Below are 26,108 nucleotides of genomic sequence, written 5' to 3'. Positions count from 1 at the left end.
ATTTTAACAAGGGTAAACTAAGATAACAATTCTGGTTAATAATAGATAACAAAGGAAAAAGGAATAAGTCAAAGTTACAATCAACAAGGAATGGAAAAAACTTGGAGGCTTGAAGACAAGCTGGAAGGAAGATAAAGGCAGGTAGAATAAATATAACGTGATATGAATAATTTAACGGGTTACAGCATATGCTTTAACCTGGAGATGCCAGTGTCCATTGTTCAGGAGGAAGGTTTGGCTTCTGTTGGAAACAGGATGCTGGGCTTGATGGACCCTTGGTCTGACCCAGCATGGCAATTTCTTATGTTCTTATACTCAGTATTGCTAAGAGTGAGTCAAACAGATCTGGTTTTCAGGATATCCACAATGAATATGCATGAGATAGTTTTGCATTCACTGCCTCCATTGTATACAAATATATCTTATGCATATTTATTAAGGATCTCTTGAAAACCAGGCCTATATATGGCTCTTGAAGGCTGAAGTTGGCCATCCCTTTTATAGCTGCAGGCCTGCAGGCTCCCCCCCCCCCCCCTCGAGAGTGCAGCCTCTTGCTATCATTATAGTTTTCCCGCACCCTCCACTATAAAAATAGTTTCAATTTCCCAACACCCCACTGCTTTAATGCCAACTATAAAATCAAGAAAAAGGTTTGAAAAGTTTTCTTTAACCTGTGTGGTTTTTGGGTTTTTTTTTAACGCTATAAGGTATTTGCCGCCCTTTTCATATTTTCTCTAGAATCTCACCACAGTAATCACGGCTCACGTGCTCTAATGGCATCAGCCGTTAGCGGTTATCTGACGTCATCGTGCTACCCCACCCCCCCCCCCCCATGCGCCGTAGGAGGCCTTTTCTTAGAGGGGGCGGAGCTAGCTCTGATAGGGTCCTGCCCCCTCGCCACTGGTCGCTTGATTTGACTTGCGGAGGCGCCAAGCAGGAGCGGCGCGGCTGCCTGGTGATAAAAGCCTGCGCGCTGCAGGCCGCCTCCCTTCCAGGGCCGCAGCAGGAAAAGCTTCCGGCGTTGGGCAGGGCTGCCCCGACCTCTCCCGCACAGGATGGGCCCGGATCGCCGCCGCCGCCGCCGCCTCGCTTGTTTGTGCTTAGCGCTGCTCCTCTCAGGCCTGTGCGCAGCGCGGGAGCCCCAGCTGCGATCCTCGGAGCCCCGGCCGGTGCGGCTCTTCACCGAGGAGGACCTGGCGCGCTACGACGGGCAGGAGGTGAGCGCCTGTTCCGAGATCGGGAGGGGGGGCGTTGGGGGGGAAGGAGGTGCTCGCCGCTTTCTTTGCATGTTCACGCCTCTAACTCCTGATAACTCTGGGCTGTGAAGACTCAGCCGGACTTACTGCACTGTTTTTCCATTCAGAGGAGGCGGATTCTTTAAGTTATTTTGATTGTGTTACTTGCTCGTAGCTTGACTCGGCTCTGCTTTACAGGTGTCTTTCCGCAGTCACAGCGGCGGTTGTTTCTTTTTCAAAACCAATCTGTGCTACTTTGTTCCGCCTTGCGGTCCAGAACTGTATTTCCCAGCTAATGTGCCACGGAAACTTCACCACTGCCTGATGCTCGGATTCAGGCCAGAACATGGGCTCTGCCCTCGGCACCTCCCAACAACAAACTCACATGGGGGCTGATGCCAAAAAGTTGCACTGAAAGTGGGCGCTTAGTGTTCCGCGCCCCCAGGCACCTCTCCTGGGGGCGCGATGCAATATTTAAACTAGGGCTGGCGCTGTCGAGGATGCGCTAGGGGCGATTGCGGGCTCCTAGTGCCTCCTTGACAGCCTGCGCCGGAGGGAGCTCCACTGTCTGCGGCTGTCCGACCGGTTAAGAAAACGGACGCTGAATTTCAGTGTCTGTTTTCCTAACCAGCGCACAATGCACAGGTTAGGAAAATGGACGATGATAAATTCAGCCTCCATTCTCACAACCTGACTACCAGCAGCAGAGTGTATAAATCCAATACTAAAAGTGTCCCACACTTAATATTAATTTATTCACTCCTTCACTTATTGCTGATTGGTCCCTTCACTGTTACATGTAAGTGAAAGGACCAAATCTCCTTTTAGAAGGCTGTCTTGAAAGGGGATTGGTCCTTTCACTGACAAATGTTAATATTAAGTGCGCTACTCCGGACAGGTGTTAATTTCTGATCACTAAAATGTGCGTCCTAGACACAGATTTTTTTGCATTGGGAGTGAATAGCTAATAGCCTTATTCACATGCATTTGCATGTGATGAGCAGTATTAGTTTCACTCTGCGTTGGACATGTGTTGTAGAGGCACTACCCCTTGTTGTATAAGGGGATTAGTTAGCACCTATACAACTTGCGTCCAACTGCGGGTTATACAGTGCGCTCAGCCTAGCACACTGTACTGCATCGGCCCCATGGTGACTCAGGTTAGGGGTAGCCACCCTCTGGAGCCACAAACGGGCTTGGTTTTCAGTACAGCTACAGTGGATATGCATAAGGAGTATTTGCATGCACTGCCTCCACTGTATGCACATCTATCTCTTGCATATTCATTGTGGATATCCTGAAAACCTGACCCAATTAAGGCATTGCAAGGCTGGAGTTACCTTTGGTAGGCTATCTTGTCTGGATTTCAGGCAGGCCTGGATTTCTGAATCAACAGACTAGGCCTGTGGCTAAGGAAGCAGGTTGGCTGAAGATTGCTGCCTTTCAGCTGTGCTGAATCTCACTTACTAGAGAAGAACCCCCTGTTTCCAGATCTAGTCCCTCCCTTCCAGGCAGCATGCAGGGAACAGGAGAGCATGCAGCAGACAAAGCAAAGGGGGATCATTTTGGAGAGATTAGGAGAGGCTGAGCAGAGATCATTGGAGGGTAGGATGAGAGGGTTGACTGGGGTGTGTATGTCTGTCTGTGTGAGATACAGGGGATCATGGGTAGGGGCAGTGTCTGTGTGTATGAGAGAGAAGGGATTGGTGCCAAGTGTGGGTGTGTATGTGCATGTCATATTGGATGAGAGTTTAGAGAAGGGATGCAAGGAGGAGGAGGTCTAGAGCATGGTAGAGACACCTCACGCCTCTCCTCCCCACCCACTGCAATTCAGATCCTCCCTCCCTTGAACTTGAATTCTCTCTCCTATATCCTAGAACCTCCCTTCCTTCCTACCTCTCCCTACTCCCCTTCCTCACATCAAATATCTACATCCCTCTCCCTCCTGTTCCCCATCCAAGGTTCCTAATCTCCCATCCTCCCCATCCCTAGATCTGGTTCCTTCTCACATTCCTGCCCCTTTCTCCTCATCCCATTTCTGAATCTCCTCCCTTCCTCTTCCCATTCTTGAGGTCTTCTCTCAGTATTGAAACTTGGGATCATGTTTCTTCACTCAATAAAAATAAAATAGGATGACCAGCTTTAACTGATTAGCCTTGATGTTTGTAATGCAACATCATTCTCTGCTTCGTCAGCGGAAAAAGGGGAATTGGATTCAGATGACAGCCAACGTTGGTCCCCAACTTTTATGATCCAGGGTACTGATTATGCAAACATTTAAGGAGAAAGACTAGGACAGTTTCTGCGGCCAAGTTCAAAAGGAAAGCGCATTCAAGCAGCATTGTCTGAATAAATTATCAGGAAGGCCGCTCAGCCTGTAAAGGGGCCGATGCAGTAAAACGCACGCTGAAAACGGGCGCTAGCATTGAATGCGCGTAGTCACATCCCCTGGGTGCCCGATGCAATATTTAAATGAAAGGCAGCATTTAAAAAGAGATGGAGAATTGTGCATCCATAGCGCTGAATAGTTTATTACATCGGGTGCCCAATTGCAACAGCGCTCAATACGAGTGTCCATTTTCATCATGTTTCTTTTTTTGCTCTAATACACTTCAGCAACCTCAACAAAATATTAGGCACCCCTTGCTATGGAATTCTAAATTGTGTGGCCATAAGAAAAGTGGGTTTCTTTTAATCGTCAAAGTATACATTTATTTTTCTCCACCGCAAGCAATAAATTAGTGTCACAATGATACTAAGGAGGAGGACACATTTATCGCAACACAGAAGACCCTATTTTTAAATTTTTTCGTGAGCCCTTGACTGCGAGTTGGCCTTACTCCAAGGAAGGATTTAAATTTGCTGCGTTAAAAAGTTTGCGCTTTCCTGACTAAGGGGGTAATGGCTAATGGCCTCATCTACATGGAATTTACATCTGACGGGCGCTGTCGGGTAGGGCGTGCGTTTTGGATGTGCTATAAATCATCTTACTGCATCGGATGCTAGTCTAGCGCGTCCATTACGCGTGCCCAACTGCGCGTACACCCGTGTGCTAGGCTGGGCACACTTTTACCGCATTGGTTTTGATTGTAAATGTTACTAACCTTAACATAATGCTTGGGGGTAACCTGCACAGAGCGGCAGTTACTAACCATAACAAACTTGCTGGGCAGACTGGATGGACTATTTGGTCTGTTGCTGCCGTCATTATTATGGTAATTATAGTGTAAACTACTTTATTTTTAAAATGCAATATAAAAGATGGAAATGTTTGCCTGTTTGCTTCAGAATTTAATTAATGCCACAGGATCTACTCTTGAGCTGCCGCAGGAAACTGGGGGGGGGGGTGACTTGCCTTGGACCTTCTGTTCCCTGTTGTCCATCCTCGGGTGGGGAAGGAGGCGGGGTGACTACATCAATAGTGCCTAGGGGCCCCGACACTGATTTCAGGCCTAGCAAGTTCATGGATGCAACTCTGTCTGTACAAGAAATAAACAGGTCTATCCAGTACCGAGCGGTAGGAAGAGCTGCGTTAGTGCCCGGCGCACCCACGGTTGCCGCACACACAGTGCAGCTCACCTACCGCTCGATCCTGAACTATGATTTCATGTAAATGTAAACCGCGTCTAAGAAGGGTCCGTGAAGCGTTAGGCCCGCGCAACCCATTTTACTGGATAGAGCGCCTATACAGTATTCCGGGTGTGCGGGCCTAACGCTTCACGCCACGCTGGTATCTGTCATTTCAAATGTCATTTGAAATGACAGATACCAGGAAGTCGGGACTGCCAGTCCCCCCTCCCCTCCTCCCGAAGCAGGGCGCGAAAAGCAGCCTTGCTCCGGGAGGAGGGAAGAAGGGGCTGGCAGTACGAAGCGGCGAAGCGACTTACTTTTTGCACCCCCCTCCGGACATCGGACGACCTCTCCTGCCTCCAGCTGCTCCCGAAGAAGGACGCCTGCAAAACGTAAGTCACTTCGCCGCTTCACACTGTCAGTGTCTCTTCTTCCCTCCTCCCTAAGGCTGCTTTTCGCGCCCTGCTTCGGGAGGAGGGAAGAAGAGACACTGACAGTGTGAAGCGGCGAAGCAACTTACTTTTTGCAGCTCCCTCCGGACATCGGACCTCTCCTGCCTCCCGCTGCGCGACTTACTATTTTTTGCAGCCGTCCGGCCATCAGCAGGAACGGATCGTGGCTCCCCTGCCTCCCGGCAAAGATGGACGCCTGCACGGGGGAAAGCGGCCCCTGTGCATGCAATTGGCCGCTCAAGACGTGACGTCGTGACGTTTGGCGTCACGGCATGTGACGTCACGTCTTGAGCGGCCAATTGCATGCACAGGGGCCGCTTTCCCCCGTGCAGGCGTCCATCTTTGCCGGGAGGCAGGGGAGCCACGATCCGTTCCTGCTGATGGCCGGACGGCTGCAAAAAATAGTAAGTCGCGCAGCGGGAGGCAGGAGAGGTCCGATGTCCGGAGGGAGCTGCAAAAAGTAAGTTGCTTCGCCGCTTCACACTGTCAGTGTCTCTTCTTCCCTCCTCCCGAAGCAGGGCGCGAAAAGCAGCCTTAGGGAGGAGGGAAGAAGAGACACTGACAGTGTGAAGCGGCGAAGCGACTTACTTTTTGCTTTTACGTTTTTTTCGCCTTTTTTTTTTTTTGCTTCGGGAGGAGGGGAGAGGACTGGGGCTGCCCTGGAGACCGGCACCCATGATCGCGGCCGGGGCAGGTGAGCGGGGGCTGGGGGAAAGCTTGCCGCCTACCCTTACCCCTGCCTCTACCGCAGGGGGTAAGGGTAGGCAGTAAGTTAGCAGGTTAAACGCGCGACAAAACGGCAGGGAAAGATAGCGATAGTCGGGGGGCGGGTTACGGGATGCTAGGGAATAGCTAATTCGCTCGTTTGCATGCAATATACATGCCGCGTGCGGAAGGGGTTGACCGGGGATTTTAGGACGCGGTAGGAGTAAGTTAAAGGGGATTCGGGATCGCAGGAAGGGCTAATGCGGGTTAGGAGCGGGGTAAACGTGGCCGCACTTTACTGGATAGACCCGAAAGATAGCAGTACCACAGTTATCTTTGGGTAACGTTGCCAATCTGGATGGATTTATTTTCCTTTTTAGTTAAAAATGTGTGGATATCCTTTTCCCAGTTCTTGCCCAGGTGTTTTAATGCAGCACTGGTGAGTGCCCCATTGCCACAATCTTTTTGCAAGAGGAGGTTGTGGGAAAAGTTACAGGGAGTGATCGTGCCAGCCTTTTCATTTATGCATAGACCTTCTTTTTTTTTTATGTCTGCAAAAAAAGTTTTGTTTTTTTTTCTCAGGCAGTTGGGTGCATTAGAGCTGATACTAAAACTAAAGATATATCTAGGTTGTATATGATAATACTAGGGAGATGCCTCCTAAATTCAGATATCAGATTAAAGGGTTATAAGGGTTGAGTTAACTGAATCTCAGTGGAAATATACCGTATTTTTCGCTCCATAAGACGCACCTTTTTTTCCCCCAAAGGTGGGAGGAAAATGTCTGTGCGTCTTATGGAGCGAATGTAGCAGCTCTCCCTCGCGTGCCGTCCCCCTCCTCCTCCTCCCAACTCAGCCCAATCAGTATGGCGGCGCAGGTCAAATGCATGAAACATTTTATCAGAATATATATAGTATATTGCCCTCATTATTTTCTAATATCTCTAAACAAATGAGAAGGAAATGGCTTGTACTAACCATAAACTTTGATGCCACGTATCGTCTTCTGCCAGCAGAGCTTGAGCTCTCTGCCGGTCTGCTGTTCCCGGGGTGCCGCTGACCTTCACGGTAAGATGCACCCCAGGAACAGCAGACCGGCAGGGAGCTGTTTGAACTGGAGGGGTCTCCGTAGTGCATGCGGTTCAAACAGCTGATGTTTGACCTGCGCCATGCCGACCTTCGCTGTAAAATGCACCCGGGAACAGCAGACCGGCAGGGAGCTCAAGCTCTGCCAGTAGGCGACGATACGTGGCATCAAAGTTTATGGTTAGTACAGGCCATTTCCTTCTCATTTGTTTAGATAGATTAGAAAATCATGAGGGTAATATACTGCCTGGGATAGAGGACACATGATAAAACCTTTACTTTTTTAGTTCATGGTATAGTTCAGTGATTTATGGTAAAATGTTTCTTGCATATGAAGCAATGGGGATTTTCAAAACTGATTTAGCAGTTTTTGACAGCTGAAATTAATGAAAAGCAAATAGTTACTGCCTGTGCTGATTAAGTGGCTACCTGTTGAAATATTAGGAGCAAATTGCTCTCCTAATCAACATCTACTTGCCCCTATTATAGAGCCCTGACTATTATTGAACTTTGGAGCAGTCATGAAAGTTTAAAATAACTGGTCTAAGAGCTGTGTGTATGAGGGAGAGAGTCTGTGTGTGATTGTCTGTCTGTGGATATGTGTATATGTGAGGGAAAGCCAGTGAGTTGAGTGGGGGAGAGAGCCAGTGAGTGTGAAAGAGCCTATGTATGTATGTGAGGGAGAGAAAACCAGTGAGTGTGAGTAGCTGTATGGATGCTCTCTGCCTTACTATAAAAAACAAAACCGAAAAAATATCCCATGGATGGCCACCAGGAGGGAGCTCTGTACAAAGCCCGTCATGGGGACGGAATTTTTTTTTCTTATTTTCCTCTAAATCCTAGGTGCGTCCTGTGGAGCGAAAAATACAGTATATGGAAAAATCTGGGTCCATTTGCACTTCACATAGGGCTATTCAGTTTAAGATTTTATTTCAGTCCCACCTTCTACATAGACTTTGTTCAGATACGCCTGACCTGTTGGCAGGTTTGCTTTGAGAAGGGCTCCTTTTAAATAATTTAGTGGGACTGTGTTTGCGTACAGATGTCCTGGGACTCATCAGGAAAACTGTTGGATCTAACTGGATCTTGGAACTCCTCTTTCTGATAGTGGGCTGTAGCCCAGAGGGATAGCATGCAACAGGCGCACCTTCCAGATCTGGTTTCAGTTGCCTCCATATGGAAATGTAGCCTCCCCCTAGTTTTATCAGACTGGCAACCTTTACAGGATCCTGAAGATGGGGTTATTTAATGTTTCAAGTAAAGGACGAAGCATTGATGTTTTTTTTTTGACAGGTGGTCCCCATTTTTGGAGTTTGAGAATTGCCATATGATTTGACATTGTTTAACTTCATAAAGATGGTTCTTACTTCCTCCCACACGTGCTAAGATATGTAATGAGATTTTTGCATATTTTTTTGTTTGTTTGTTTGCATTTTAATCTGTCATCTGTAAAATGGTGTGTAATACCCTCCACTGGGAGACAGGCTCTATTTGTTTGCATAATTATCAAGTTTCTTTTCCTTCTCCCCAGGCCGATCAGCCCATTTACATGGCAGTGAAAGGCGTGGTGTTTGATGTCACTTCAGGAAAAGGTGATATAGAGTTTCGGAGCTGATCTTAACTTCTATGAGACGGTGGATCCGATATTCACCAAGCTAGTTCTGGGGAAAAAATAAATCGCAGACCCTGAAATATTCAAGGTTTTTTCATCCATTTTGTGGGTGTGAGGAAAGTCGTCTTTAAATCCGGCTCCTAATTTTTAAAAAGAACATATTTTGAAAATTAGTTGAAGTCCAAGAGAACGATCCTAGTCTTAGCAGTAATGCAGATTTGCCGTAACAGTATAAGACTAATGCAGAGCTCTAGAGTTCCTCGGCTACAAGAGGTTATACATCACCTCCATGCACACCTGCACACCATGGGTTCCTTTCTTTGTAAGCATAACATTGTTCTAACTGTTTAATACTCTTATCTCTTATATTGCATTCTTGTAAGTCATATGATGTCTTCTTGTAAGTTGAGCCCAGAAGGCAGAAGTAAAACTTAATGTTGACCTTTGACGTACTTTAGCATTCTGAATAACCATTAACATACTTAACATTCCTACAGCCTTTGCTATTTCCAAAAGTCTGATCAGTTCAATCTTATTATGCCGTTATTATTTTTCTGCTACAGGTATTTAACCACCAGCAACTGGTTTGTCTCCCTCAAAACACCCTTACATTAGCACACGCTTGTTCCACCTCAAAAATATTTTGAGCAATTTTTCAAATAATTCACATAGAACATGTTTTGTTGTACTTTGCAGAATATAAATATTTTAAATAATAAAATATGTGGTTAAAAACTGTTTTACCTGGGTAAACTGGCTGGCTGAAAATTAACTACCCTACAGTGTGGCTAAAATTGAATACATGTGCTTTTAGCAGTATTATGAGGAGGGGTTCCTGGGGAGTATTTAGGTCAGGGAAGAAAAAGAACATGCAAAGATTTGATTTTTCACATCTACACGCATATTTTTGAAGCAGAATTGTACCTGCACATAAAGCAAGTGCAAGTGACTGCATATAGGGGTAGATTTTCAAACGTGTGTGTCCATGTGTGCACGGTTCCCGACGCACGCCGATTTTATAACATGCCTGCTCATATGAGGGCAGCATGCACAAGGGGGGGTTTGAATTTTTGAAATTGGGCCTTCCCCAGTTCCCTAACCCCCAGGCTAACCTTCCATCCCCATCCCCTAATGCTAACCTGCCTTGCCTGATTTTTTTTTATTTTATTACTTGCTGTTCCTCGAGCAGAAGTAATTTACACACACCGGTTGGCTGCCAGCACTCTACCCTGGGACAGTGGCTAATGGCTGCAGTCCCTGCCTGCCTCCGTCCCACCCCTCCTCTTTCTCAGGGCCCGGCACTTGTGCGAGTATCGCCACTTATGCACGTGGCCAGGCCCTTTTGAAAATGTGCGTGGCACGCGCAGGACCCAGTGGCAATTTTTATGTGCGTGGCCAATTTTAAAATTTGGCCGATATTTTGTGTAATTTCCTTTTGAAAAATGTGCATAGACCATGGGTAAATTGTACCGATTCATGTGACAGAATAAATTCAGCAGTTCCTATATGTTCTATCTCCTGGGTAGTGCAATTCAAAGCAAAGCATTGGAGAAAGGAGCGAGGTTAAGTACAGGGTGCTTAAGTAACTTGTTGAAGGTCACACTGTAAATAGATAGTAAAGATGTGTATCTCTGGGGTGTGTCGCTCTTATTTTTTGTAATTTACTTTTATTAATGGATTTGCAATATACAAACATAATAGCAAAAATCTTGCAAGTTGGCAGAAGAGCACATCAGATTCATGACTTAGAACTATAGCAAAAAACACAATGTAAGGTATAAGAACCCCAAGTAATACATGAATATACAGCATCATCCACTTTTCCGTCCTCCCACTTCCCCCTTCTATTACATCCACAACCCCAACAGCTCTAGGGTGTGCCACTTTGTTTCAACAACCACACACTACCAGCCAGCTGCTCTACTAACGCATGCTTTGTACTCTTTTCATATTCCCAACGGTTTGTATATGTCATAGCTACTTCTTTCTTTTGCACAGAACAGAATTTTATGGAAAAGATGCACCATATAATGCACTGACTGGGAAGGATTCCACACGAGGCGTTGCCAAGATGTCACTTGACCCGGCAGATCTCACCCACAATACAGTAAGGAAAGATCCCAGCACAGCTGCTGCTGGTTGTGCTGCTGCATTACTCCTTACTTATGGGCCGATACAGTAAAGTCTGTGGGAGAGCAGACGAACGCCCGGTGACGCGTCCCTAGCGCCTCCTTTTTGACAGGAGCGGCGGCTGTCAGCGGGTTTGACAGCCGAGGCTCAATTTTGCCGGCGTCGGTTCTCGAGCCCGCTGACAGCCACGGGCTCGGAAACCGGACGCCGGCAAAATTGAGCGTCCGGTTTTCGGCCCGACAGCCGTGGGCCGAATTCAATTTTTTTTTTTTTTAATTTTTCGGGTCCTCTGACTTAATATCGCTATGATATTAAGTCAGAGGGTGCACAGAAAAGCAGTTTTTACTGCTTTTCTGTGCACTTTTCTGGCGCAGGAAGAAAGGTCGGCGCTAATTTCTGAAAGTAAAATGTGCGGCTTGGCTGTACATTTTACTTTCTGTATCCCGTGCGCATACCTAATAGGGCCATCAATATGCATTTGCATGTTGAGGGCGCTATTATTTGCCGTGGGTTGGACACGCGTTTTCCTCCCCTTACTGAATAAGGGGTAAGGGAAAATGCGCGTCCAAGAGCAGACTAACAGTGCGCTCCGTCGGATCGCACTGTACTGTATCGGCCTGTTAATCAGCAAAAACAGATCCAAAGCACAAACCAGGTGGGGACTCGTATCATGGGTTTTTGGGGTTTTTTTCATTTATTCAGTGTAACTTTAGATAAGAGAGAATTCCAACCAGAACTAAAGAAGCCTACGTTGTGGGATGCACACATCCATAATCCACACACATACATACATGGATCTGGAAAAACCACCATCCCTGTCAGTCCTCATGTCCCCTCTGACATGTTCTACAAATCTGTTGTAGATTGGACCCCAAGCACAAAAGTTATTAGGGAGAGAGACACACAGACACAGCGATGTCCCACAGCCTCTGTAAATTCAGCACTTGCTAAAGAATAGGGTAATAAGAGCTAATGAATTTATCGATTTTGCACGTGAGCTCATTTTTAGCATGCATGCACCTGCCCTGTTTAGTAGATGTTCTCAGCTATGCCGAACCTTTAGTGATAGGGCTGCCATTAAGTACATGGCTTCCCAGACCTGTCCTACCGTCCCCACAGTCAGTCGGGATAGCTACAGTGAACATACAGGAGAGAAATTTGCAACATGCACATCCTGGGTCAGTAGGGACAGGTTTGGGAAGCCCTGGTTCAGCATGCACGTCGACGGCAGCCTTTAGTGAATCAGCCATCCCGACAGTGCCTCCGAGCTCTGCCATCACAGTGGCAGTCCTGGGACAGACCCAGACCGTGCTTCCCTACAGATTCCGGCACAAGTTCGCCCTAGAGTCGGTCACTTTATAACTCCAGCAAGGCCAGTAACTCTGCTTCTGCTGATTGTGTCTAATTTAATGCCAGTTCAGTCTCCACTGGACACATTTCCTGCCCCACAGCCTCTGGTAAATCATTGGTTCTCAGATTGGGGGGGGGGCACAAGGTGCTTAGTTTTGACATAACTTTAATCATTTAAAGAATACATTTTATTATTTGGGAGGGGGGAGGAGGCTAAATGTATTACAGGCAAGAAATGGAGGGGCAGGACATGACCTAAAAAGTTTGAGAGAGCCTGCATTAGTCATGTTTCCTGTGGAAATCCAGTCCAGGTTTTCCCCTCATTTTAAGGGTTGCTTAGTGACTCTTCATACAGCAGCCTTCCATTTTAAACAGGATTATTTGTACATTTGTTCACTCTCTCCATTTTCAGAGGGTGACCATCTAGCTCTCATATGAACACAGAAAACTTTACAGTAAGCAAGCCAAAACAGTTCTAGCTACTGCTTTACTTTCAAGCAGCAGTTTTTCTTACCGGCTCTAGATACCTGCCCGGTTAAGCCTTTTTGATTCTCATCAGCCAGGCTTGCTTCTCTGGACTTGGGGATTTAGTTAGTAAGCTTGGGCAGGCTCCCTGGATTCCTTGCCTCGGGTGCCTTCAGCTTCCATACTTCCTGCTTTCTCCCATTCTGTTTTAATGACCTACCTAATTCTTTGATAAGGGTGTTTCCCTTTTATCCTTCTACTCCTTGCAACCATGCAGTCACATCTGAAGAAAGGATCTACATGGTCTCAAAAGACCGTATACCACAACATAGGCTGACATTGTAAAAAGTGCAGGAGAGCTGGTGCTCTGTGAGCGCCTGCTCTCCTGACACGCACCAAGACACCTCTCCTGGGCACGCAGTTCTGTTTAAATGAGGTGTTGCACTAATAAGGAGGTGCTAGGGACAATAGCACGTCCCTAGCACCTCCTTATTACTGTTAGAGGCAGCGGACAGTGGGTCCAACAACTGACACTTAATTTTACCAGTGTCTGTTTTCAAACCCGCTGACAGTCACAGGTTAGGAAAACAGATACAGGTAAAATTGAGCATCCGTTTTCTAACCCACTGACCAGCAGGCAGATTTAAAAAAAAAAAAAAAATTATTTTAGGTTCCTCCAACTTAATATCGTTAGGATATTAAGTCTGAGGGTGTACAGAAAAGCAGTTGTTTTTTTTTCTGCTTTTCTGTACACTTTTCCGGGTTGCTTAGAACTTAATGCCTGCCCTTGGGCAGCCGTTAATTTCTGAGAGTAAAACCACACATTTTACTTTCAGTATCCCAGGCGACTAATAGGCCCATCAACATGCATTTGCATGTGATAAGCACTATTAGTTTTCGGGGGGGGGGTTGGCAGCACGTTTTTGACGCGCTATTACCCCTAATATAAGGGGTAATAAGAGCGCATCGAAAACGCGTGGCCAAACGCGTGCTAAACGGTGTGCTCGGCCGAGCGCACTGTACTGTATCAGCCTGTACATTGGGCCTTTAAAAGGTATCACAACCTATAAAATTCCAAAACAGTGCAAGAGAGAAAATATTAGAACAAAAAAGAAAGGAGACCCATAAATAAGACCTAAAGAGTAATCCATAGAGCCATAAACAGGGCTAGTAGCTATTCTGGTAAATCTTGAAGGCACCACTGATTTGGAACTGTGATATATTTGTTTTCTGTGGCATAGATGTAAATCCTTATAATGTTGGGATGGGCTGGATGTGACGTTAGTAAAGTCCATGATAGCGAGCCCCTTTCTGTCCCTGACTTTTGCCTTTTTGTTTAGGCTGGACTCACACAAGAGGAGTTAAAATCCCTGGATGATATCTTCAACAATGTCTACAAAGCAAAATATCCGATTGTGGGATACACTTCCCAGCGAATCCTGAACAAGGACGGCAGCCCCAACAGCAACTTCAAACCCGAGGATCAGCCGCACTTTAATATCAAAGAGGAATTTTGATTGGTTGAATCTGTTGGGAAAACTGGGCTGTATACCACGTAACACTAGCTAGGGCTCTGTTACAATATGTAACAAGGAGAAATAGTAAGAATAAAGAAACTCTAGTGCAAAGGCTATCAGCAAGCCTGTCCGTTTCTCAGCTGAAAAGATCCGTGTCTAATCCTTGGCACAGCTGGAGTATTTGCTGGGCGGTGACTGAGCTGGTCAAAGGTAGTGGCTGCTGTTCTAACCTCCCTCCCCGAGCTCCGGTTTTGAAGCCTTAATCCCTCTTCTGTCCATTGGTGTTGCTTCAGGCTGCAAAGAAGACCTGTCAGCAAGGCCCTGGTTTAAGACAAATCCTTGACTGTCCTCCAAAGTGCCTTTCCCACAGCACAAAATAAGACCAATTCTTTTATTGTATTGTATAATTTTTGTATTACAAAATATTTGAGTGTGGCTATCTCAGACTAGTTTTAATGCTATTTTGGTTCCCTGAGTAATAAAGATGGTGTGGTAGTAAGACATTGAAGCACTGAATTTTAAAGATTGCATTATAGCACAGGGGTGGGCAATTCAGGTCCTTGAAGGCCACAAACCAGTCGGGTTTTCAGGATATCCCTCATGAATATGCATGAAATAGATTTATATACAAGTGAGGCAGAGTACAAGCAAAACTCTCTCATGCATATTCATTAGAGAGATCCTGAAAATTGGAGTGGTTTGTCTCCCTCAAGGTCTGGAATTGCCCACCCCTAATATAGCACACACCAGGAATATTTGTATACAAGGGGTTATTTGAATAAAACTCACATTCCAAAACTTTATTGCTTGTGTCTTTTATCATTGTTTTTCACTTCTTGAGACGTGAATTGTCTATAGGAGAGCGAGTTTTTTTATAGCATCATGGGTGATGTGGCTTTTAGAACAAACATAAGCTATGCCATACTGGGTCAGACCAAGGGTCCATTAAGCCCAGTATCCTGTTTCTAAAGATGGCCAATCCAAGTCACAAGTACCCAAATCACAAGCTATTATTGCGTATTAATTACCGTAATAGTTTATGGAATTTTCCTCTAGGAACTTATCCAAACCTTTTTTAAACCCAGTTATACTAACTTCTGTAACCACATCCTCTGGCAATGAATTCCAGAGCTTACCTATGTGATGACTAAAGAATTTTCTTCGATTAATTTTAAATGAGCTCCTTGCTAACTTCATGGAGTGCCCCCTGGTAAATACCCAATTTACATTAACTTGTTCAAGTCCTTTCATGATTTTGTAGACCTCTATCATATCCCCCCTCCTCAATCGTCTCTTCTCCAAACTGAACAGCCCTAACATCCTTAGCCTTTCCTCTTAGGGTTGCCATGCCCCTTATTTTGGTTGCCCTTCTCTGCACTTTCTCCAGTGTAGCTGTATCCTTTTTGAGATGTGGTGACCAGAATTGTACACAGTATTCAAGATGCGGTCTCACCATGGAGTGATACAGAGGCACTATGACATCCATAGTTTTGTCATTCCCTTCTTAATAATTCCTAACATTCTGTTTGCTATTTTGATCGCCACAGCATACTGAGCCGACTATTTCAATGTATTATTCAGTATGATGTCTACAGCAAGGGTTATTTTTCCCTATATGCATCACTTTGCACTTGTCCACGTTAAATTTCATCTGCCATTTGGAAGCCCAATCTTCAAGTCTCCTCAAAATTGGCTTGTGATTTAACTGCTCTATAATTTTGTGTCATCCACAAATTTGATCACTTCACTCATTGTATCCCTTTCCAGATCATTTATTTAAAAGCACCGGTCCAAAAACAGACCCCTCAGGCACTTCATTGTTTACCTTTCCACCGTGAAAACTGACCATTTAATCCTGCTCTCTGGTTAAGAACATAAATTGCCATGCTGGGTCAGACCAAGGGTCCAACAAGCCCAGTATCCTGTTTCCAACAGAGGCCAAGCCAGGCCACAAGAACCTGGCAATTACCCAAACACTAAAGACGATCCCATGCTACTGATGCAATTAATAGCAGTGGCTATTCCCTAAGTCAGAGCTTTCCAAAGTGTGTGTCGCGACACTTTGGTGTGTCGCCTGCAGTGTGCCGGTGTGTCGCGCAAGCCCGGTGCACGTGACGGGGCGGAGTAAGTGATGTCACCTACTTCACTTCCTCGCAGCGAAAGCATGCTTAAAGATTTTCAGCGACCGAGCAAATTTGTTGAAGGTTCGTCTGGCCTATTCTTGAGGGAAAAACGTACTTCACTGCAGACCCTGTGGTGGCGCGGCTCTGGCGCAGGACCTGCCCTTCTCCTTTTTTGATGAATGAATGTTGTGGGCTGGTCCTGCGCCAGAGCAGCAGCTCGGCGAGGTCTGCGCAGTTTCGGGGGGCCACAGAAGCGGTCATGGTGTCTACTTTCCAGTTTTGCACCACGCTTACCCCCTGCCTAATTGTAGAATTGCGGCGGTTTTATAATTAGGCAGGGGCCAAACGTGGTGCAAAACTAGAAGATGATGCAGAAAGTGTATCCCAGCTTCCGCCACCCACAAACTCCCCCGCGGACATGGCCCTTCCCAGCGAGCAGTAGAGGAATCCGCGGCCACGGGGCAGGTTCCGGTTCCTTACTTAAGTGATGTGCTGTTAATGGTCTCTTGCAGCCGGCGGGGGCCGAAGAAATGAAGGAGGCCGGCGGTGGTCGAAGAAATGAAGGAGGCCGGCGGTGGTCGAAGAAATGAAGGAGGCCGGCGGTGGTCGAAGAAATGAAGGAGGAGGCCGGCGGGAGCCGAAGAAATGAAGGAGGAGGCCGGCGGGAGCCGAAGAAATGAAGGAGGAGGCCGGCGGGGGCCGAAGAAATTAAGATGGGCACCGCGCAGCCAGCCACAGCCGGAGACCAAGCTGGCAATGGCCTATGAACTGAAAAAGGAGGCTGGCGGTGCTGGAGAAATGAAGATGGAGACCGGCGCTGCTAACTGCCGCAGGAGATGAGCTATTCAGCTGGGGGCCTGTGTGTGTGTATGTGAGAAAGGAAGGGTGCTCCTGTGTGTGTGTGTGTGTGTGTGTGTGTGTGTATGTGAGAAAGGAATGGTGCTTCTGTATGTATGTGAGAAAGGAAGGGTGCTCCTGTGTGTGTGTGTGTGTGAGAAAGGAATGGTGCTTCTGTGTATATGTGAGAAAGGAAGGGTGCTCCTGTGTGTGTGTGTGAGAAAGGAAGGGTGCTCCTGTGTGTGTGTGAGAAGGAAGGGTGCTCCTGTGTGTGTGTGTGTGTGTGTGTGTGTGTGTGTGAAAGGAAGGGTGCTCCTGTGTGTGTGTGTGTGTGAAAGGAAGGGTGCTCCTGTGTGTGTGTGAGAAGGAAGGGTGCTCCTGTGTGTGTGTGTGTGTGTGTGTGAGAAGGAAGGGTGCTCCTGTGTGTGTGTGTGTGTGTGAAAGGAAGGGTGCTCCTGTGTGTGTGTGTGAGAAAGGAAGGGTGCTCCTTTGTGTGTGTGTGTGTGTGTGTGTGTGAGAAAGGAAGGGTGCTCCTGTTTGTGTGTGTGTGAGAAAGGAAGGGTGCTCCTGTGTGTGTGTGTGTGTGTGTGTGGGTGAGAAAGGAAGGGTGCTCCTGTGTGTGTGTGTGTGTGTGAGAAAGGAAGGGTGCTCCTGTGTGTGTGTGTGTGTGTGTGTGTGTGTGTGAGAAAGGAAGGGTGCTCGTGTGTGTGTGTGTGTGTGAGAAAGGAAGGGTGCTCGTGTGTGTGTGTGTGTGTGTGAGAAAGGAAGGGTGCTCGTGTGTGTGTGTGTGTGTGTGTGAGAAAGGAAGGGTGCTCCTGTGTGTGTGAGAAAGGAAGGGTGCTCCTGTGTGTGTGTGTGTGTGTGTGAAAGGAAGGGTGCTCCTGTGTGTGTGTGTGTGTGTGTGTGAGAAAGGAAGGGTGCTCCTGTGTGTGTGTGTGTGTGTGTGTGTGTGAAAGGAAGGGTGCTCCTGTGTGTGTGTGTGTGTGTGTGAGAAAGGAAGGGTGCTCCTGTGTGTGTGTGTGTGTGAGAAAGGAAGGGTGCTCCTGTGTGTGTGTGTGTGAGAAAGGAAGGGTGCTCCTGTGTGTGTGTGTGTGTGAGAAAGGAAGGGTGCTCCTGTGTGTGTGTGAGAAGGAAGGGTGCTCCTGTGTGTGTGTGTGTGTGAGAAGGAAGGGTGCTCGTGTGTGTGTGTGTGTGTGTGTGTGAGAAAGGAAGGGTGCTCGTGTGTGTGTGTGTGTGAGAAAGGAAGGGTGCTCGTGTGTGTGTGTGTGTGTGAGAAAGGAAGGGTGCTCCTGTGTGTGTGTGTGTGAGAAAGGAAGGGTGCTCCTGTGTGTGTGTGTGTGTGTGTGTGAAAGGAAGGGTGCTTGTGTGTGTGTGTGTGTGTGTGTGAAAGGAAGGGTGCTCCTGTGTGTGTGTGTGTGTGTGTGTGAAAGGAAGGGTGCTCCTGTGTGTGTGTGTGTGTGTGTGTGTGTGAGAAAGGAAGGGTGCTCCTGTGTGTGTGTGTGTGTGTGTGAGAGAGAAAGGAAGGGTGCTCCTGTGTGTGTGTGTGTGTGTGTGTGTGTGAGAAAGGAAGGGTGCTTGTGTGTGTGTGTGTGTGTGAGAAAGGACGGGTGCTTGTGTGTGTGTGAGTGTGAGAAAGGAAGGGTGCTTGTGTGTGTGTGAGAAAGGAAGGGTGCTCCTGTGTGTGTGTGTGTGTGTGTGTGTGTGTGAGAAAGGAAGGGTGCTCCTGTGTGTGTGTGTGTGTGTGTGAGAAAGGAAGGGTGCTCCTGTGTGTGTGTGTGTGTGTGTGTGTGAAAGGAAGGGTGCTCCTGTGTGTGTGTGTGTGTGTGAAAGGAAGGGTGCTCCTGTGTGTGTGTGTGTGTGTGTGTGAAAGGAAGGGTGCTCCTGTGTGTGTTTGTGTGTGTGTGAAAGGAAGGGTGCTCCTGTGTGTGTTTGTGTGTGTGAGAAAGGAAGGGTGCTCCTGTGTGTGTCAATGTGTGTGTGCGAGAGAGATGGAGCATGTTTTTGGCTGGCTTGTGGCTGTGAGAGAGAGGGCATGTGTGTGATTGAGCCTGTTTGTAAGTGAGTTGGACATGTGTGTGATTGAGAACTTGTGTGTAAGTGAAATAGAGAGAAAGCGAGAGCATTGTGTGATTGAGAGAGACTGGCCAGAGAGGTGACCTGTGTATGTGTGAGAGAGACTGATGAGGGAGATGACTGGTATCTGTGTGCTTGTGTGTGTGAGAGAGAGAGAGACTGGTTGGGGAGATGATTGGTGTGTGCGAGACAGAAACTGGTCCTGAGGGTGTGACTGTTGTGTGTGTGTGAGAGAGAGAGAGAAGAGACTGGTTGTAGTCCGTAAGGAAGAGGATCGTGAGGACAGCTTCAGCAGCTACTGCTGCTTCTGGTGTGGCCTGCAAGGGAAAGGAGTAGGAGAACTGCTGGAGAGGGTAAGTAAAGGTGGCTTTTTAAGTTCATTTTTCTTGATTGACTACCATTTTAATTATTGGGTAGTATGTGATGTGTCTGCTGTTTGAAATATGTTATTGGTGTTTGGTAAAGCTTTCAAAATGTGCATGAGTCTTTAATTATTGTTGGTTCTATTCATCAGCTCTTTTGAAATTTTTGTATGATTTTATAATTATGATTAATGATTAATATATCTTGATTTTATTGATTTGTTTCACGAGGGATGGTGAAATTTATGTTTTTCCATTGTTGCGCTGTATAGATACAGTCTGGTGTGATACGTTTTACAGTTAAGTTTTTGTCTGCACAATTGTATTTATACTTTATGTGGCTTTATTCTGTATTTGGTGAGAGTTTGTGTTCTGCATGCAAAGACTGAGATGAAGCATTCTTTTAACATGTGGTTTCTCTGTAGGGATCTGTAGTAGCTTGGCCTGTTTTCCTGATAGGAGGTGCATTGATATTTTAAATTCTGGTGTAATATTTGTGGTATTCTTTTTCATAGGTAGGGTTGTTGTTTGTTGAGTATTGGCAGATAGTACTGTGTTGATATGGGAGGACCATGCTGAAATATATCACAATAGGTATGATGCCATATGAATTCCAAGATGCAAAGTTTTCTTGTTGGCATCACAATAATGAATGAAATTATCACAACAATGTGTATATTAATTTTACCTCCGAATGTCATTTGTTCTGACTCTGGGATTAAGCCTGTCAGTTCAAGCTGTTGGTGACTGTGGAACAGTGTATTGTACTGCCACCTGCTCTTCTACTGAAAATAGTAAATGTTCTCAAACTAATAGGTTTCTTGTTGAATGAAAGTGCTTACTGAAATATTTTATAAATGATATATGTAAGAGCGGCCCATAGATTTTATAACATGTGCGTGCAGGGTAGCTTTTTTTATGTTTTAAGCCGGGATGTGTGCATTTATATGTAAATTATATTGTATGTGTAATTGGGTACCCATGGGCCAGTAAGGAGAAAAATCCTCCGGGCCACTATTGTAGCAGCGATGAAGACACACATCAGACAGCTTTCATGGCAGGCAGGAAAAAAGGGGCTTGAGCACACCTCAGCGCCCTCTTTTATTGTACATTCATACAAAGGCAGATGATGTGTCATTACATGATTGGCTACTTTCCCCATAGCAACAGACGAGTCTCTACACTATTGGCTTGGCTCAGGGGGTGTGCACGGATCATTTCATTGGCTGCTGAATTCTATACCTCCTGTCTTTGTCCTGCCTCTGACTAGGGAAAACCCAGCCCTTCTTTCAGGCTATCAGGGTTAATTATAAGCCAGAGAAATACATGAAGTCAGGTATCCTCTCCTAGGCAGAGAGGCTTAAGCACAAGTGATGCTTTTATTCAGGCAAAGGTCAGGGAGAAGGGAAGTTACGTGTTTAAACCCTGATGAAATGGCTTGCTGGCAAGCGCATATTTTCCACACACTATTTTCCCACAATCCATCCCTGGATAGGCCCCCTGCCTAATTGTAGAATCGCGGCGGTTTTATAATGAGGCAGGGGGCCAAGCGTGGTGCAAAACTAGAAGATGATGCAGAAAATGTCTCCTGGCTGCCGCCACCCACAAACTCCCCCGCAGACATGGACCTTCCCAGCGAGCGAGCAGTAGAGGAATCCGAGGCCATGGGGCAGGTTCCTTACTCAAGTGATGTGCTGGGGGGGGGGGGGGGGGGGAGAGAATGGTCTTCCCACATCCTGCCTCTGATATGGAAAGTGGAAAGAATTTGATTTTCTTTATCATTTTTGGGAAATGTGCATCTGAATGTTTTTGTTTTTTTTACAGTACAGGGAAAATGCTATTTTTATGTATTTCTCTGGTGTTATACTGTAGGCAGGAATTTCCAGTTCAGCTTTTGCATACTACGCAGTTTCATCAGGGTAAAATGGATAAGTTTCTAATTAAGAAAAGGCAATATGAAGAAGACGTTTGTGATGAACAAAATGTATCGACTATAGAGAAAACTACACAAGAATCAACTGTTGAACAGTCTGTATTAATAAGCAAGAAGTGTAAAGGAAAAGTTTCCACGCCTTGTTTATACAATGCAGATTATATAAAACTGGGATTCACATTTTCTGGTAATGAAAACAATCCTTGTCCCCAGTGTTTAGTTTGTGGGATGATACTTGCAAATGAAAGTATGGTACCAAACAAATTAAAGCGCCATTTTACCTCAAGACACAGTCATTTGTCAGAAAAGCCAGTAGAATACTTCATTGAACTTTCAAAATCTATAAAGAAGCAGTCTGCATCGTTCACCAAGAGAATGAAGACATCAGAGAAAGCTCAAAAGGCAAGTTACTTGGTTGCGCAAATAATAGCCAAAAATAAGGAGCCACACACTATTGCGGAAACTACTATAAAGGAATCTTGCTGTGCTATTGTTCGAACAATGTTTGGACCCGAATTTGAGATAGAAGTTAATAAAATCCCTTTGGCAGATAACACAATTGGAAGACGTATTCAAGACATGTCTGCTGACATAAAGCTTCAAATGAAGGATATTTTTCAAGAAGATAATATGCTTTTTACGTTGCAGTTAGATGAATCAACAGATGTCAGTGGGTTAGCACAATTACTGGTTTTTATACGTTTCATTCATGCTGACAGAATTATTGAGCAATTCTTGTGTTGTCTAGAACTTCCATTGAGAACTAGAGGCGAAGATATATTTAAAACATTAGATTGTTTCATGAAGGAAAATAATTTGTAATGGTTAAATTGTATAGGAATATGCACAGATGGCGCTCCTTCAATGGTTGGTTCAAACAAAGGTTTTACAGCTTTAACAAAGAAAGAGAATGAAAATATTATAATCACTCATTGCTTTTTACATCGCGAAGCACTAGTCGTGCAAAGCATTGGTAAAGAATTAAGAGAGGTTATGGATCAAGTGGTTCAAATGGTCAATTACATTAAAAGTAGACCTCTTCAATCAAGATTATTTGCTCATATTTGTGAAGAAATGGGAACAAAATTTAAAAACCTTATATTACACACAGAAGTTCGGTGGCTCTCAAGAGGTTGAGTGCTTTGTCGTATATACGAATTGAAGGAAATGATGCTTAAACTTTTTGAGGAAAATCAACATAAATTCTGTGATCTAATTCAAAACAAACTCTGGTGCACAAAACTAGCATATCTTGCCGACATATTTGAACACTTGAATAAAGTAAACAGCAGTATGCAAGGAAAAGGAGAAAATATTTTAACAACGGTAGATAAAATTTGTGCTATGAGAGACAAGATAGCAATTTGGAAAAGGAAAGTGACAGAAGGAAATTTTGAAATGTTTTCCAAAACTGCTGACTGTGAGCTAAAATGTGAGATCAGTTCGCTAATTGTTGACCATTTAGCATTGCTCGGAGAGAAAGTTCATCACTACTTCCCAAATATTGAAATCCAAGATTATGATTGCAGTTGAAAGAAATGGATTTTTGATCCAATGACTGACTTTTCACTTATTGAAGAAGAAGAATTTGCTGAAATCATTAATAGGCTTCGATTATTTTTGATGCATGAAGAGGGTGACAGACAAGTTTTGGATTCATGTTTCAAAAATGCATCCAGACATAAGTAAAAAAGCATTAAAAATTCTTCTGCAGTTTTCCACTACATACACTTGTGAAGAATCCTTTTCAACTATGACAAATTTGAAGACATTGAAATGTGGAAGCTTAAAAATGCTTGATGACGAAATGCGAGTGTCTTTATCTAATATTCCACCAAATATTCAAAAGCTGTGTTCATCCCATCAAGCTCATACATCTCATTAAAGAGGTAAATTGAATAACACTAACTGTTTTATTATTGTTACTCAAATTATAATAATAACATGAATCTTGGAATATTATATATTTTTAATATAAATGAAAGGTTTTCATAAGATAGGTTGTGTCATGAAATATTTTATTATTTATTTTATTTATTTATTTAAGAACTTTTGAGATACTGACATTCATAGGACATTTCATACCTTACAATCAACTCTTGTAGCGAGGAAAGAGAAATTACAAAATAACAGGGACAGGGGAAGGGGAGCAGGAATAGAAAAAAGGAGAGATGAGGGGTGGGTGATTATATTATGTATATATTTAAGGAAACATACATAAATTGTCGAAATACATTTCGTTCGTTTAACCTTTAACCTCTGGTTTGCTAGTAGACTGAATTACCGTGTCACGAAATTATGTTTTTCTAAAAGGTATGTCACCAACATGAAAAGTTTGGAAAGCTCTGCTCTACAAGCTTCACTGGCTTCCGATTAAATACAGAGTCCTCTACAAAGCCATGACCATCATACACAAATCCTTAAACAACTTAGCTCCAATTGATCTTACTTTCAGTTTCGCACCAACAAATCAAAGAGACCAATAAGAAAAGCTTATCAAGGCACCCTTTTTGTCCCTCAAGTCAAAACTCCACTAAGAAATAGGGCTCTTTCCACGGCAGGCCCTTCTCATTGGAACTCACTTCCACCAGACCTTAGACAGGATCCCTGCCAGCAATCCTTCAAGAAAAAACTGAAAACTTGGCTATTTAGTCTAGCATTTCCCTGATTACTTACAGTAGACTTACTATGGCAAATATGATTTGTTTGTTCTTTTTGTATAATTCCTCCCTCTAATCCCTCCTTTTTTTTTTTTTTATCCACCTTTCTGGTCCCTCTGTTTTTCTTTTTCCCCCTTCCCTTTCACCCCCACATCCTCCCTTCTAATTATCCTCTCATTTCTCCCAAGCCCTATTTCTCTCGATACATCCATCTGTTGTTTAATTTTTAACTTTTAATTCCTCATTGGTTTTCTGCAAGGCATCTGTTTAAGATAAAACATGGAGTTTGAAGTAATTCATTATTGTTCCTACAGGTTTTTATGTTAGATGTTCTCTGTTACATGTAATGCTTTCAAGCAAGTTTAATTGTTCAATGTAAACCGATTTGATTTGCATCTAATGCAAGAAGACCAGTATATAAAAAAACCAAATAAATAAATAAATACCTTCAGCCTGACCAGCACCTTCCCTCCTCCATCCATACAAGACACCTCCCGGGGATATTAGCAACGGGGGGCTTCTGCTACAAAGAGCAGGAGAGTTTAATCCTCCCAGAAAACCTTTTCATGAAAAGTTGAGCGTGAACAGTATGAGGTCCTTATTCATACACAGTCCGGATAGCAAAGTTGGCTGGATAAACTTATCTGGCTAACTTTGGAGGCACATTCAGTAGTGCAGACACATAATTGAATATAGCTGTCTATCTTAAGTAGTTAGCCGGTTAACTACAGCCGGCTAACTTTAGGTCAGTTCTTTGACCTGACCATCCTTAGCTGGCTAACTCAACTGCTCACAGTTATGCCCCTCAACTTATCCAGCTAAATTCTAGCCACCATATCTATTAACTAACATTTGTAGCCTATCATCAAAATCATCCTTTGTACCTGAAGCCTGGAGGGTGGCCAATGCAACCCCAATATTTGAAAAGGGCTCCAGGGGCGATCCGGGAAACTATAGACCAGTGAGCCTGACTTCAGTGCAGGAAATAGGGGAAATTACTCTAAAGATCAAAATCACAGAGCATATAGAAAGACATGGTTTAATGGAACATAGTCAACATGGATTTATCCAAAGCAAGTTTGCCTAACAAATCTGCTTCATTTTTTTGAAGGGGTTAATAAACATGTAGATAAAGGTGAACTGGTAGACGTAGTGTATTTGGATTTTCAGAAGGCGTTTGACAAAGTCCCTCATGAGAGGCTTCTAAGAAAACCAAAAAGTCATGGAATGGGAGGCGGTATCCTTTCGTGGACTACAAACTGGTTAAAAAATAAGCAAATAGAGAACAGGATTAAATGGTCAATTTTCTCAGTGGAAAAGGATAAACAGTGGAGTGCTGGTTAGGTTCCATATTAGGAGTTATCACCCAGGAACAAGATCTAGGCGTCATAGTGAAAAATACATTGAAATCAGTGCTTCAGTGTGCTGTGGCAGTCAAAAAGCAAACAGAATGTTAGGAATTATTAGGAAAAGAATGGTGAATTTATTTTAATCTATTTATTGATTGTTTTTATACACCGTCTTTTGGGGGGATTCATCATAACTGCTTACATAAATATAAAAGAAAGCGATAATGGTTACATAAATATATAAAGAAACAATAAATAGAATCAGAAATACAAAATAAAAGTGACAAATTATAATAAATAGATAAAATATAAAATCAATTAAAACATGTACTAAAAGAATAAAACAGAAAATGTCATAATGCCTCTATATCGCTCCATGGTGAGACCGCACCTTGCACTGTGTACAATTCTGTTCGCCGTATCTCAAAAAAGATATAATTGCGATGGTGAAAGCACAGAAAAAGGACAACTAAAATGATAAAGAACATAAGAACATGCCATACTGGGTCAGACCAAGGGTCCATCAAGCCCAGCATCCTGTTTCCAACAGGGGATGGAACAGCTCCCCTGTGAGGAAAGGCTAAAGAGGTTAGGACTTTTCAGCTTGGAGAAGAGATGGCTGAGGGGGAATATGATAGAGATGTTTAAA

The 26,108-nt window shown here is 44.5% G+C and overlaps 1 protein-coding gene across 1 annotated transcript; it reads left to right on the top strand.

Moving 5' to 3' along the window:
* Positions 1–888: 888 nt before the first annotated feature.
* Positions 889–14,925, top strand: NENF (neudesin neurotrophic factor). Its single transcript, XM_029593241.1, has 4 exons — positions 889–1,217; positions 8,580–8,640; positions 10,664–10,767; positions 13,946–14,925. Exons 1-4 carry the CDS (start codon positions 1,056–1,058, stop codon positions 14,120–14,122), a joined length of 504 nt encoding a protein of 167 aa, XP_029449101.1. The 5' UTR covers positions 889–1,055; the 3' UTR covers positions 14,123–14,925.
* The last annotated feature ends 11,183 nt before the right edge of the window (positions 14,926–26,108 follow it).

This window comes from Rhinatrema bivittatum, chromosome 3 (genome assembly GCF_901001135.1).
Source record: "Rhinatrema bivittatum chromosome 3, aRhiBiv1.1, whole genome shotgun sequence".
NCBI classification, from domain to species: Eukaryota; Metazoa; Chordata; class Amphibia; order Gymnophiona; family Rhinatrematidae; genus Rhinatrema; species Rhinatrema bivittatum.
The sequence above is the reverse complement of the archived record's forward strand: the minus strand, read 5'-3'. Positions and strand labels throughout refer to the sequence as shown.

What these genes read in the sequence shown, in the direction of transcription:
- NENF (XM_029593241.1), top strand. Translation starts at nt 1,056, where the DNA reads ATGGGCCCGGATCGCCGCCGCCGCCGCCGCCTCGCTTGTTTGTGCTTA. An exon ending in TGATGTCACTTCAGGAAAAG is followed by an intron (nt 8,641 to 10,663) that starts GTGATATAGAGT and finishes TGCACAGAACAG; the next exon opens with AATTTTATGGAAAAGATGCA. An exon ending in CAGATCTCACCCACAATACA is followed by an intron (nt 10,768 to 13,945) that starts GTAAGGAAAGAT and finishes CTTTTTGTTTAG; the next exon opens with GCTGGACTCACACAAGAGGA.